The 15,427-nt window shown below is 41.3% G+C and overlaps 1 protein-coding gene across 3 annotated transcripts in view; it reads left to right on the top strand.

The window, feature by feature from the left end:
* Nucleotides 1-15,427, top strand: part of LOC140716939 (uncharacterized) — a 38,379-nt gene that overhangs the window by 6,162 nt on the left and 16,790 nt on the right. For 2 of the 3 annotated variants that reach the window (XR_012096391.1, XM_073030088.1), the window contains exons 2-6: nt 1,717-1,814; nt 2,388-2,415; nt 2,512-2,576; nt 12,156-12,814; nt 15,234-15,339. Coding sequence is in view for 2 of the 3 variants with exons in the window: in XM_073030088.1 (XP_072886189.1) it covers nt 1,717-1,814; nt 2,388-2,415; nt 2,512-2,576; nt 12,156-12,814; nt 15,234-15,339 (956 nt within the window). In the remaining variant the exon portion in view is untranslated. Of the gene's footprint in view, nt 1-1,567; nt 1,641-1,716; nt 1,815-2,387; nt 2,416-2,511; nt 2,577-12,155; nt 12,815-15,233; nt 15,340-15,427 lie in introns of all 3 variants that reach the window. The other variant, XM_073030089.1, reaches the window with a different exon arrangement.

The raw sequence follows: 15,427 nt of genomic DNA, 5'->3' as shown, positions 1-15,427 counted from the left end.
AAATAAATAAGAGGTGGGGTAAGAAGGGGAGGGGGGCATTAACAGATGTACCCCTCCCCTTCTTACCCCATCACTTATTTATTTATTATTTTTTCCCTTTTTTTCTTTTCTCTTTTTTCTCTCTCTGTCCCTCTCACAATCACTCCTTGCCTGCTCTCCATCTCCCTCTGGTGCTCCCCCCCTCCTTTCTTTCTCCCTAGGCCTCCCGTCCCATGATCCTCTCCCTTCTCCTGCTCTGTATCCCTTTTGCCAATCACCTTTCCGGCTCTCAGCTTCACCCCACCCCCTCCGGTCTTCTCCTATCATTTCGGATATCCCCCTCCCCCTCCTACTTTCAAATCTCTTACTATCTTTCCTTTCGGTTAGTCCTGACGAAGGGTCTCGGCCCGAAACGTCGACAGTACTTCTTCCTATAGATGCTGCCTGGCCTGCTGCGTTCCACCAGCGTTTTGTGAGTGTTGCTTGAATTTCCAGCATCTGCAGATTTCCTCGTGTTTGTGTTTTAAAACAGAATGAGCATAGTTTTAGGTTTCATTAGCCACAATAGAAGGGAATCCCCCATCAATAGAAAAGGAAGACATTTGAAAGAATTCAGTGGATGGTGGAACTTCTAGAAAAGAAATGGAAAAGGAGACACTGGGAGGGAGAAAAATGTTTACAAGGAGCAGAGTGCTAGGAAGTATAGTCACACTCTGTAGGAACCATGGAAGAAGTGACACCATTCCAACTGGAATTGAAATCGTGATGAAGGGTCTCGGCCCAAAGCATCAACTGTGTATTCCTCTTGGTAGATGTTGCCTGACTTGCTGAGTTTTTCCAGCATTTTGTGTGTGTTGCTCTAGATTTCCAGCATCTGCAGAATCTCTTGTGTGTTTGAATGCAGTGCAGACTTGAAGGGCTGAATGGCCTTCAATCATCCTATGTATCTATGAATGATTGAGTGACAGACTACAGAGGGAGAGGAGAGCAATGGTATTGAGTTTAAAATGCTGTGTTAATTGAGCTAATTATCCATGGACATGAGTTCAATTCCCAATAGAGTAACTTTCAATTAATTAAGCAAATTTTGGAATTAAAAGTCCAATTAATCCTTTGGAGTTGTGAATCTATTAAATATGTGATGAGAACTTGAATGTCTAGACTCTACTTTATCAGTTCATTTTGATCTTGTTTGTATTTCATAATTTCATAACCAGATGAAAGTCTCAACATAGTGAGTTATAAGGAAAGGTTGAACAGGTTAGGATTTTAATTCCTGGAGCAATGCAGAATGAGGGGAGATTTGATAGAGGTATACAAAATTACGAGGGCAATGGATAATGGAATTACGTTGAATAGAAGTTTGGCACAGACTAGATGGGTTGAAGGGCCTGCTTATGCGCTGTATGACGATATGAGTGTGTGACTCAAATGTTCTCCTATTATATGTCACCAGGGAAGATTATTAATTAGCACTACAGTTAATTTTATTTCAACATTCAAAGGATTTTAATGAGGTATAAAGTAATGTACAAGCACAAACATTTCTCCATGAATGACCAGTAATTTCTGTCTTTTATTTTGCTAGCAGCTTAGCATAACCCTTGCTGATTTGATTTGATGCAAATGGCACATTTCACTCTATGTTGCCATGTTTTGAGGTACGTGTGACAAATAAAGTTAACTTTTCTCTCTAACTTCTTTTTCCCTTGGGTGCAAATCATCAAATGAATACAGAATCCGAGAAGTATTTGGGAGTAAGAGTTCGTCTGCCTGTCCGAGATCTCCTCCGTAATTACCGCAAAGCCAAAGGACAGGAGCCAAAAGACCTCCAGGTGCCACTTTCTCCATTCCAGCTGCATGTAAACAGGGAACTCCATAAAATTTAAGCATGCAACATATTTGAAATGTAACACGAGAAGCCAGGAAGAATTAGAAAAACATAGAAAACCGACAGCACAATACAGGCTCTTCAGCCCACAAAGTTGTGCCGAACATGTCCCTACCTTAGAAATGACTAGGCTTACCTATAGCCCTCTATTTTACTAAGCTCCATGTACCTATCCAGGAGTCTCTTAAAAGACCCTATTGTATCCGCCCCCACCGCCATTGCCGGCAAAGCCCATTCCACAAACTCACCACTCTCTGAGTAAAAAACTTACCCCTGACATCTCCTCTGTACCTACCCCCCAGTACCTTAAACCTGTGTCCTCTTGTGGCAACCATTTCAGCCCTGGGAAAAAGCCTCTGACTATACACATGATCAATGCCTGAATGGTGTTATCGGATTCTCTTCAAAATGGTTTTGTAAAAGTGATAAGGAATTTCATGCTTAAAGTTTACAGATTTATTGTTCAACATTTGTTTGAAGTAAGGATGACTAAGGTATTGTTTTTCTCCCCCTACAGGAAGATGTGGCCCGGAAATTAAATAACAGTAAGAGATTTAAATGACTTTGTTATAGAAATTGTCTAGGTTTCTTTTAAGTATTTATGATGGTGTCCATTGTCATTTTTGATGGTTCTTTTTCAGAAAGAAAACGTGTTGTAAGGGATACACTAAGAGGTCACCCATGTTCTGCTAAAGGGAGGAAACAGGTGAGTATTATGCAGCTTCTAAAACATGCAGATTGGACATGCCAAGAGCTGGTCCGAGTACCTTCAGTTTCTTGCTTCATTAGAGACCCAGCCAGTTCTTCTCCACTAACATACCCATTCACCTGGCTGAACTCATTCCTGCTTGGAACATTGAGTGGCATGATAGTGAGGTAATTAGCATAATATCATTACAGTGCCAGCAGCCTGGGTTCTATTCTTGCCACTGTTTGCAAGGAGTTTGTACAATCAACTGTGACTGTGTGGATTTCCTCCATTTGGACCATAAGACATCAGAGCAGAATTTGGCCATTTGGCCCATCGAGTCTGCTCCACCATTCAGTTATGGCTGATCTTTTTTCTTCTTCTCAACCCCATTCACCAGCCTTCTCCCTGTAACCTTTGATGCCGTATCCAATCAAGAACCAATCAAGCTCTGCCTTAAATACACCTAGAGACCTGGCCTCCACAGCTGTCAGTGGTAATAAATTCCACAAATTCACCACACTCTAGCAAAAGAAATTTCTCTCCATCTCTGTTTTAAATGGACGCCCCTCCATCCGGAGGCCATTTTGTCCTCCACTTCCCCACCATGAGAAACACCCTTCCATGTCTACTCTGTCTAGGTCTTTCAGCATTCAAAAGGCTTCAATGAGATCTCATCTCAACGTTCAAAATTCCAGCGATTACAGACCCAAAGCTAACAAACGTTCCTTGTATGATAACCCTTTCATTCCTGGAATTATCCTTGCGAACTTCCTCTGAAACCTCTCCAATGCCAGCACATTTTGTCTTAGATGAGGGGCCCAAAACTGTTCACAATACTCAAGGTGAAGCCTCATCAGTGGCTTATAAAGCCTCAGCATCACATCCTTGCTCTTGTATTCTAGACCTCTAGAAATGAGTGCTAACATTACATTTGCCTATTTCATCACTAAATCAACCTGCAAATTAACCTGTTCTGCTCAAAGACTCCCAAGTCCCTTTGCACCTCATATTTTTGAATTTTCTCCACATTCAGAAAATAGTCCACACATTTATTTCTACTACCAAAGTGTATGACTGTACAGTTTACAACATTATATTTCATTTGCCACTTTCTTGCCCATTCTTCTAATCTGTCTATCCTTCTGCAGCCTACCTATTTCCTTAACACTCCACCAATCTTCATATCATCTGCAAACTTGGCAACAAAGCCATCTATTCCATCATCTAAATCATTGATATACAGCATAAAAAGAAGTGGTCCCAACACCAACCCCTGCGGAACACCACTAGTCACAGGCAGCCACCCAGAAAAAGATCCTTTTATTCCCACTTGCTGCCTCCTACCAATCAGCCAATGCCGTAACCATGTCAATAACTTTCCTGTAATATCATGGACTCTTAACTTGGTAAACAGCCTCATGTGTGGCACATTGTCAAAGGCCTTCTGAAAGTCCAAATATACAACATCCACTGCATCCCCTTTATCTATCCTACGTGTAATCTTCTCAAGGAATTCCAACAGGTTCGTCAGGCAAGATTTTCCCTTAAGGAACCCATGCTGACTTTGTCCTACCTTGTCCTGTGTCACCAAGTACTCCATAATCTCATCCTGAACAATTGACTCAACATCTTCTCAACCACTAAGGTCAGGCTAACTGGTCTATAATTTCTTTCAGCTTCCTTCCTCCTATCTTAAAGAGTGGAATGATAATTGCCAGAGCCCAGTGATTTTTGAAAGATCATTACCAATGCCTCCATAATCTCTACAGCTACCTCTTTCAGAACCCAGGGGAGCAGTTCATCTGGTCCAGGTGACTTATGTACCCTTGGGTATTTCAGCTTTTTGAGCACCTTCTCCCTTGTAATAGTAACTGCACCCACTACTCTTCCTTCACACACTACAACATCTGGCATACTGTTAATGTCTTCCACAGTGAAGTTCATCTGCCATCTCCATGACCTCCATTATTATATCTTTGGCCTTATTTTTAGTGGTCCTAATCCACTCTCATCTCTCATTTTTTGCATATTTGAAAAAGCTTTTACTATCCACTTTGATATCGTTTGCTAGCTTGCTTTCATATTTCGTCTCTCCGTCCTAATGATTTTTTTCGTTGCTCTCTGTAGGTTTTCAAAAACTTCCCAGTCCTCTATTTTCCTGCTAATTTGTGCTTTGTTGTATGCCCTTCTTTTGTTCTTACATTAGCTTTGACCTTCCTGTCAGCCACAGTTGTACTATTTTGCCATTTGAGTATTCCTTTGTTTTTTGGAATACATCTACCCTGCACCTTCCTCACTTTTCCCAGAAACTCACACCATTGCTGCTCTGCTGACATCCCTGCCAGCAGCTCCTTCCAATTTACTTTGGCTAATGCCTCTCTCATACCACTGTAATTTCCCTTACTCCACTGAAATACTGCTACATCAGACTTCACTTTCTCCCTGTCAGATTTCAAGTTAAACTCAATCATATTGTGATCGCTGATTCCTAAGGGTTCTTTTACCTTAAGCTTCCTAATCGCCTCCAACTCATTACATAATACGCAATCCAGTATTGCTGACCCCTATTTATGTTTATGCCCTAATTTATGTTTTTTTTCCTTGAGAATGGAACTATGTGCCTGTCATGCTGCTGTAATAAGTTTTTCATTGCACCTGTGCATACATGCACTTGTGCATTTGACGTTAAACTCAAATTTGACTTTGGCTTTGAGTTTCCCTGCCTTCACTTCCACCTCACCAGCCTCTGCATTCAGTAGATGATCTTTCACAATATCTGTTACCTTCCGTGATATTCCAGCAGCAGACACATCTTCTCATTCTGATAGCACTGCTCACTTTGCCAAACCCTGTAGCATTCATCCATCTCTAACCATATAGACATTCCCCCTCACAACAACAGGAAACAGAATGCACATCTTGTCAACTTTTCCCTTACCACCTCTCAGGGAACCAAACGGTCCTTCCAAGTGAAACAGCAAATCACTTTCACTCCTTTTAAGCCACTGGTTTGCATCCCGTGATCATAATGCTTTTTTCTCTGTATTAATGAAATGAATCACAGATCAGAGTTACCGGTCATTTAACTTTTCCCTTCCACTCTCACTGTGAGCTGTACATGTTATAATGAGGCTCAATGTGATCTTGAGGCATAGCATCACATCTTCCACCGGATGTGGAAAATTCGGTATTTTCAATATTCCAATTTTCAATATTCCAAATTCAATATTGATTTCAGCAGCTCTCCTTATCTGTTCTGTAAGCTATTCATAGAGTCATACAACATGGAAATAGGCCCTTTGGCCCAACTCATGAAAGCAAGCTAGTCCTACCTGTTCATATTTGGCCCATAACCCTTTAAACCTCTCCTATCCATGTAATTATCTAGATGGTTACCTGCTAATTATCTCAAACTGCCCCTGATATCCTGTTCCATTCTCATGCTTCTGATCTTAAACCCTTAGCCTCTTATTTTGAGCACAATATTCAACTTTTATAATTCTACTTTGTTTTCTAGTAACTTTACTGGGCATTTTTCTACAATTTCTGACCTGAACTTCCTAGTCTTACCTGTTCCTCTGTGTTCTGTCTCATTTTCCTTTATTAACCCATCAATAGTTTATGCCTCCCAGGCATTTCAGAGATTTTACTTTTGTTCTGACTATCCCTCTCCAAATATCTCAGCAATCTAAAATAACTTGTTTGTTCTGGATCTTCTTCAGTTTCAAAGTGATTCTTTGAAATGCTGGAAACACTTGGCAGAGATTTCTCTTCTCACTGCAAAACTGTTGCAGGCTTTTTCTGTTTCGTTTCAGATTCTGAACCTCAGCAGTTGTTTTGATTGAAATGACAGAATTCAATCTTGCCTCTGCCTGGGGATACGTTAGTCGGGTTTTATTCCAAGTGGTACAATACCACTTGTTGGACCATATACAGGACCAGGAATGTTGCAAAAAGCAGAAAGGAGTTCCAGCCATCAGTGTCTTGAGTCAATTAGCCAACTGGGTTTTGATAACAGTTTCAAATCGAGTTCATTATCATAAGCACAGTAGTGGCCTGGTGAGGGGCAGGTTATACCTTCTGATCCTGATTAAATTCTTCAGGGAAGTGACAAAACAAATTGATGAAGGTAGAGCAAAATGCTAGAGGAACTTGGCAGGTCAGGCTGCATCTATGGAGAGGAATAAGCAGTCTTTCAAAAAAAAATAAATGGTTGTCCCTGAATCTGGTGGTGTGGGTCTTCAGGCTTCTGGACCTCTTGCCCAATGGTAGCTATGAGAAGATGTCATGGCCTAGATGGTGGATATCATTGAAGATGGAAAGTAAAGCAGTGGATGTGGTGTATATGGATTTTTGTAAAGTGTTCGATAAGGTTCCCCATGACAGGCTCATTCAGAGAGTCAGGAGGCATGGGATCGAGGGAAACTTGGCTACATGGATTCAGAATTGGCTTGTCCACAGAACGCAGAGGGTAGAAGTAGATGGAGTGTATCCTGCATGGAGGTCGGTGACCAGTGGTGTTCCACAGCAATCTGTTCTGGGACCTCTCCTCTTTGTGATTCTTATAAATGACCTTGATGAGGAAGTGGAAGGGTGAGTTAGCAAGTTTGCAGATGACGCGAAGGTTGGTGTTATTGTAGATAGTGTAGAAGATGTTTTAGCTTACAATGGAGGAATGATAAACTGCAGAGCTGAGCTGAGAAGTGGCAGATGAAGAGCAATTTGGAAAATTTTGAAGTGATTCACTTTGGAACATCAAGTTTGAAGGCAGAATACAGGGTTAATGGCAAGATTCTTAGCAGTGTGGAGGAACAGAAGGATCTTGGGGTTCATATCCATAGATCCCTCAAAGTTCCAGCACAACTTGATAGGTTGGTGAAGGTGGCCTCATTAGTCAGGGGATTGTGTTCAAGAGCTATGAGGTGATGTTGCAGCTCTTTTTTAAAAAAAAATCTCTGGTTAGACTTGCAGTCCTGTGTTCAGTTCTGGTTACTTCATTATAAGAAGGTTGGGAAAGCTTTAGAGAGGATGCAGAAGAGACTTACCAGGATGCTGTCTCAATTAGAGCCTTATTTGGATAGGTTGAGTGAGCTAGGGTTTTCCTGTTCGGAATGAAAGAGGATGAGAAGTAACTTGATGGAGGTTTACAAGATGATAAGAAGCATAGATCAAGTGGACAGTCAGAAACTTTTTCCTAGAGCAGAAATGGCTGATAGGAGGGCACATAATTTTAAGGTGATTGGAGGAAAGCATGGGGGGGTGGAAATGTCATAGGTAAGTTTTTTTTTTCCACACAAAGAGTGGTGACTATATGGAATGTGTTGCCAGGGTTTGTGGTAGATGCAGATTGTCAGGAAATGGAGAGGCTTGACCCAAAAGCTGAGCAGCAGAGCCAACTTTGTGGTGAGCAATCATTTTAATAATAAACTGCAAAATAACAAGCTACAAGAGGCCATAAAACAAGAGGGAATGGGTATTTACACAAGGTAACTGAGGGCTAGGAGTTACTGGTTGAGGCTGGCTGGTTCATCTGAGTGAACAAGGATTGTGGGTGAGAGCTGGGTTTAAAAAGGCTGCAGGTCATGAGCTGGAAACAAGTGGCAGATGGCTGCTGTTAGCTGGGTTGAGACTGGGAGGAGCTTGCATGTGCAGCCTGACACTGATACATTATCGAGTTTTAGATAGGCACATGACTGAAAAAAAAATGGATGGCTATGAGGGAGGGAAGGATAGGTTTAAAGGGTAGCACAATGCCATGAACTGAAGGGCCAATTCTATGTTTTATTTACATGGATGTACAGGATTCTTACTCGAAGTAACTTAATAGGCACATAATGTTAAGAATACAAAATTCATAAGAAAAACATCACTTAAATGTTAATTATATAAAAGTAATAACTTATGCAAGAAAGAATGCAATTAAAACAAACAGAAATGTCCATTGTAATGCAAAATGATCATACTGTTACTGTACTGAGGTAGTTGGTCCAAGAAGAGAAGTTGGTTGAAGAGAAGTAACTGTTCCTGAACCTGGTGGACTTCAGGATTCTGGATCTCCTACCTGACTCTTAACTGTAAGAAAATGGCATGGCCCGGATGGTGGTAATCTTCGATAATGGATGTTGAGATAGTGCTAACAACTTCAAAGTTAATGAAAAAAAGAAAATGTTGGAAACAGAATATAGAACTTTAAAGAACAGTACAGGCCATTTGGCCCGTGATGTGTGCTGACCTTTTAAGCTATTCTGAGATCAATCTAACACTTCCCCTAGCAAAGACTATAACCCTCCATTTTTCTTTCATCCATTGACTATCTAAGAATCTTGTAAATATCCCTAATGTATCTAATGCACTTACCACTCTGAATGCACAATCAATAACCCATGAACACTAACACACTATTTTTGCTGTTTTTGGCACCACTTTAGTACAACCATGTCTGACAAGGGAGGTCAAAGTTAATGTAAGAGCAAAAAAAAGAGGGCATACAACAAAACAAAAAATAGCAGGAAGATAGAGGATTGGGAAGCTTTTAAAAACCTACAGAGAACAACTAAAAGAATTATTAGGTGGGAAAAGATGAAATATGAAAGCAAGTTAGCAAACAATATCAAAGTGGATAGTAGAAGTGTTTTCAAGTATGTCAAAAATAAAAAAGAGATGAGAGTGGATAGAGGACCGCTGGAAGATGAGGCCTGATAAATAATAACGGGGGGCAAGGAGATGGCTGATGAACTAAATGAGTATTTTGTATCAATCTTCACTGTGGAAGACACTAGCAGTATGCCAGGGGAAAAGAAGGATCAGCCATGATGGAGTGGCAGAGCAGACTCGATGAGCCAAATGGCCTAATTCTGCTCCTATGTCTTATGATCTTATTTAATATATTTCTTCAAAGTTTAAAGTGTATTTATTATCAAAGTATGTATACTATACACAACCTTCAAATTCATCTCCTTACAGGCAGCCACAAAACAAGGAAGCTCAGTAGAACCCTTTTTTTTAAAAAAAAGATCATCAAACATCCAATGCCAAGAGAGAGAAAAAATGTTCAAGCATAAAAGTAAGCAAATCACATTCAGAACTGAAATTCATGTAAGTTGAGTCACAGATATGAAGCCAGTCATCACTGCAGCTGATTCAGTAGCCCATAAGTTGCAGGCCACAGCCTCGGTTCAGCACAGAGATGAGTAAACTGGAGCAGCAAGCTGACCTGGCCTGGAGCTTAAATTGTCCAAATCTTGGGTCGTTCTTTGCTCTCGGACCCGGGCCTCGCTGCTTCCATTTGCTCTCGGGCCTGAGCCCCACCGCCTCGATTTGAACTGTACCGGCTTTTCCAATTCAGCCCTGCACTTAAATGGATCAGAGCTCCAAACCTCAGATCTTTCCTCACTCCACCTCGACTTTGCCTCACCTTTGCTCACCTTGCCTTGGTTCTGCCACATTGACTTGCTTCCAAGTCTGCTCCAGCAATGGGCATACATCGACTCATTCCATGCTCTCAGGCCCGGGCCCTGCCACCTTGATTCAGCCCGTACACACCAGGCTGCAACTGCTTTCAGTTCACACCACAAAAAAGCCTGCCACGTTGTATAGGCGGCTCAAAAGCCCAATTCCGACAAGAAAGTTATGAGCTATTGTTTGCAGCGATCATTTACCAGGAAAAGTGTGAGCCTCTGCATCCAGCACATCATACTCCACAACTTTTGCCTTCTCCAAAGGGATCCTTCCACCAAACATATATTTATTTCCCTTCCCTCACTTTCTCTGCTTTCTGCAGAAATCTCTCCCTCTGTGATTCCCTTGTCCATTCGTCCCTCCTCACTAATCTCTGTCCCGGCACTTAACCCTGCAAGCAGCCAAAGAGCCACACCTGCCCACTCACCTCCACTCAGAGCCCCAAGCAGTCCTTCCAGGTGAGGCAACACTTGTAAATCTGTTGGGGTTGTCTATTGTGTCCAATGCTCCCGATGCCGTATTCTCTACATTGGTGAGACCCGTTGTAAACTGGGGGACTGCTTCACTGAACACCTCCACTCCATCCACCAGAAGCGTAACTTCCTGGTGTCCCCCAGCATTTCAATTCCAATCCCCATTCCCGTTCGGGCATGTCAGTCCATGGCCTCCTCTTGTGCCACGATGAGGCCACGCTCAGGGTGGAGGAGCAACACTTTGTATTCTGTCTGGGTACCATCCAACTAGATAGCATGAGTATTGATTTATCCTTCTGATTTAAAAAAAATCCCTCACCACTCTCCTCTTGTTCTGTTCCCCACTCTGCGGCTCTTATCTCTTCCCACCTGCCTATCTCCTCCCCCGGGTCATCTTCTTTTTCCTCCTACAGTCCACTCTGCTCTCCTATCAAATTCCTCCTTCTCCAGCCCTTGACCTTTCCCACCCCCTTGGCTTCAGCAATCACCTTCCAGCTACCCTCCTTCCCCTCTCCCCACCTTTTCATTCTGGTGTTTTCTCCCTTCATTTTTAGTCCTAAAGAAGGGTCTTGGCCAGAAACATTGGCTGTACTTTTTCCATAGCTGCTGCCTGGCCTGCTGAGTTCTTCCAGCATTTTGTGTGCGTTGTAAAGTATTTAATTCTTTTCTTTGTTATGTTTGCTGCCGGAAAGTAGTTGCTGAGCTTTACCAGGGTCACCTTTTTTATGTCTTGCACTGTACTGCTGTCACAAAACAACAAGTTTCATGACATATCAGTGATATTAAACCTGATTCTGTATTTTTTTAAAAACTTTGACATCCCTCCAATCATCTTAAGATTATGCCCCTTCATACTAGCCATTACCATCCCTTGGAGAAAACTCTGGCTGTCCACTCTGTCCATGCCTCCCTAGCTTGTGTTTGACTGCATAGCAGTACCTTCATGTCATTCTTTCTGTAGTCGAGTATCTTGCTCAACTTAGTAACATGTAACCCTTTCTGTTCCTCGTGGTAACTCAGCATCAGGGTAAGGGTTCAGCAGCAATCCATGTACCGAAACAGTCAGGCAAATCCTTATAGTGAGAGAACAAGAGCTTATGTTATCCTCCATCTCGAAGACTTGTGAACAGCCCGCAAAGCTTTGTGTGTCATCAGAACCATCTTGATGAACAGTGACTCTACAACTCATAGTCTCAGCATTATTTGTTTGTTTGTTTATTTATTTGCCCATTTTGTCTTCCTCGGCACGTAGGTTGTTTGTATTTGTTTATGTGTAGTTTTTCAATGTTACTAATATATTTCTTTGTTTTATGGTGAATGCCTACAAGAAAATGAATCTCAGATTAGTGTATGGTGATATATAGATACTTTGATAGTAAATTTACTTTGAACTCATCAGCAAACTTTTTTTATTATTATTTTCTGTTTTTTTATATAACTTGTATGCAAATGTTTTAATTACCCTAGTGAAATTTGAAATCCCATAATTGTTTCTAGGAAGTGGAAAACACAATGTGTTATTTGTACGATATTCGCATTCATGTTAATTACATAATTTGCATCATTATTGAACTCCTCATTTTGCTAAAGATATGTTAAAAGTGTTAAATCTGGTATATTTCCTGAATCAACAAATGACTTCCTCTTTTGTTTATCTTTCCAGACAAAAAAGATGAATGTTTGTCCTCCAAAAAATGTTGAAGATTTGTTGGAAGATTTGGTGGAAGTTTTGGAGACAGATCTGAAGCAAGGGGGACTGCAACCCCATCAGGGACAGATTGGAATTAATTGCCCTCAGAGGTATTACATGGGCTGTCCTGTCAGCCTCAGAGACCTGCACTCCAGAAACCATCACCCTGTTCTACAAGCTAACAACCCAGCCTTCCACTACAACGTGGGTTACCTCTATGAGAACGATGCAGCCCGCCTGGATCTGGTCTCTCCATCGTACAAACCCTATTCAGTTTCAGAATGTGAGTCTTGGTACCGTTCACCAGGCTGGTTGGCAGCCTTTGCCAGAGAGTGCTGTGTGGACAATTCTGAGAAAGGCAAACTTTTCTGTCTGCATCAGTGCTATCCTCACAACACCAGACATCTGTCACATCCTCAGTCGCCACTGCCAAAGCCAAAAGTGTTAGGGCAGGCTGCATCGAGTAATACACAGAGCAGCCGATCCTCTCTGGAACTGGAAGTTTCTCAACAGCAGTATCTTCCAGAAAGCTCCGCATTGTCTTTCTTCCAGTTTCAACTGCAACAGATCGAGAGCAGCCTTGTTGCCCTGTCGCCTGAAGACGTCCTGTCAGTGGACAAGTATGGCAACACGTAAGTTAAGCAACAGCTGTTATTTATTTTTATTTTATTTTATTTAGTGATACAGTGTAGTATAGACCCTTCTGGCTAATGATCTGCATTGCCCAGCAACCCACCAATTTAACCGTACCCTAATCACAGGGCAATTTACATTGACCAATGAACCCACTAATCCATACGTCTTTGGACTGTGGGAGGAAACTGGAGCACCCAGAGGAAACCCACACATTTTGCAGGGAGATCATACAGAACTTCAATGCCCCAAGGTGTAATACCATCGTGCTAACCCCTAACGCCAGTCTGATCCCGGTGGCAGGAATACAATGAATGATAAAAACATTTAGCTGAAGGTCAAGTCAAAGTAAATTTATAATCAAAGTCTGTATATGTCACCTTGAGATTCATTTTCCTACAGGCATTTACAGGAAAATAAAGAAACACAATAGAACCCACAAAAAATTATTCATAAAGATTGACAACAACCAATGTGCAAAATAAAACGTATGTGGAAACAAAATAAACAAATAAATAATACTGAAAACATGATTGTAGAGTCCTTGAAAGTGAGTCCATAGGTTGTGAAATCAATTTAGAGTTAAGGTGAGTGAAGTAATCTATGCTGGCTCAGGGCCCTGATAGTTGTAGGGTAATAACTGTTCCTGAAACTGGTGGTGTGACACCCACCATCTGCCCAAAGCAGCAGTAAGAAGAGAACATGGTCTGGATGTTGGGGGTACTTGACAATAGATCCTGTTCTCTTGTGGCAGTGCAATAGTGAGGAGGACTTTGCCTGTGATGAACTGTGCCACATTCACCACTTTCTGTGAACTCTTCCATTCCTGGGCATTGGTGTTTTCATACCTGGCTGTGATGCAACGTCTCCATGGTATAGATGCTTGTTAAAGTTTCTGAATCTACGCAAGCTCATTTGCCCTGCTCCTTCTGAGCACACATCAACTCCCTTCTTCCTTCTTTCACCAGAATATAATGCACTAAAAATAGGTGGCTAGAAAAAAATCTGTTGTCCAGCCTAGTACAAAGGTTATGGAATGGGTATTATTGTTAGCGAATATTCCAGTTGAATATCATAATCATTTATAAATAATTTTGCCATGCCATTCACAGTAATATAGATTTCCCTAATGTGAATTTTAAGATAGATATTATTTGATCCTCGAAATTCTGGAGAAACTCAACAGGTTAAGCAGCTCTGGATTTCTAGCATCTGCAGAATATCTTGTGTTCATTATTTGACCCTTATGTTGTACATTTACCATTCTGGCACAGTTAGACCTAAATAAAAATTAATTTTGTCTTTTTGTATTTAGATTAAGGTTGATTTCCTTGTTTGCTGTCCTACAGTGAATCATAGTTTGTTGATTTTCATCTGTAGAGTGCCAGTTATTCAGATTTTCCTAAGAAGTACGTTGAGAGGACCTTTGCTTGAAACCAGGGTACATCAGAAACTGATGGGCAGCACTCTGCAGGGAAGAACCCCACTTCCATACTCGCTGTCTCATAAAAATCCAACAACAGTGCTTCAATCAGTTTCCTCTTTGTACTAATATATTGGAAAAAGTACAGAGAAATTTTACAAGGACTTGAGGACCGAGTTATAGGGAAAGGATGAATAGGTTAGGACCTTATTCCCTGGTATGTAGGATAATGGGGGAGATTTGACAGAGGTGTACAAAATTATGAGGGGTATAGATAGGGTAAAAACAAGCAGGCTTTTTCCACTGAGGTTGGGTGGGACTACAGTCAGAGGTCATGGGTTAATGGTGAAAAGTGAAATGTTTACGGGAAAAATGAGATGGCACTTCTTTACTCAGAGGGTGGCGAGAGTGTGGAACAGTAGTCATTGTGTGACTTCTAAGGAACAGGTATGGATCAGAATGTAAATAAGCATGTATTGGATGCATTCCATTTCTTCCAGGAAATCTGATTCTCCTTATGCTTTTGTGCATAACATTAAAAAAAGAGAGATAAGTCAATACCAGTGTATCTGATGATCTTTTTAGATAATCTCAGTGGAAATGGATGAGTCAACTACCACAAGATATATTTAGCAGTATTGTAACAAAAAAAATTGCCAAACATGTAATTTTACTAAACACGAGACTGAAAATCCAGAGCAGCAACATACAAAATGCTGGAGGGACTCAGCAGGTCAGGCAGCATCTATAGAGGAATAAAGAGCCAATGTTTATTCATCAGGCATCTTGATGAAGGGTCTCAGTTTGAAATGTTTATTCCTGTCCACAGATGCTGCCTGACCTGCTGAGTTCCTCCAGCCTTTTGTATGTCACTATGTAATTTACACCAATTTACGTACTATTGCAGAAAAACTAATTTATTTGAATTACAGTATTTCTTATTTCAGAGCTTTGTCACCCTGCCAACCAACTACTCTTTTTTTATGCTTTCATAGATTGTTACATTATGCTGTCATTCAGGGGAAGAGAGCTCTAGCTTATGGGTTAGCTTGTCGGATGTCTGACTTGAGTAGCATTGATGCAAAGGATTCCAGAGGTCAGGTAAGTGACACACAAAATCCTGGAGGAACTCAGCAGGTCAGGCAGCATCCATGGAAATGAACAAGCAGTTGATGTTTTAGGGCAAGAC

This window comes from Hemitrygon akajei, chromosome 26 (genome assembly GCF_048418815.1).
Source record: "Hemitrygon akajei chromosome 26, sHemAka1.3, whole genome shotgun sequence".
NCBI classification, from domain to species: domain Eukaryota; kingdom Metazoa; phylum Chordata; class Chondrichthyes; order Myliobatiformes; family Dasyatidae; genus Hemitrygon; species Hemitrygon akajei.
Note: the sequence above shows the minus strand (reverse complement) of the source record. Positions and strands in the feature narration are given on the sequence as shown.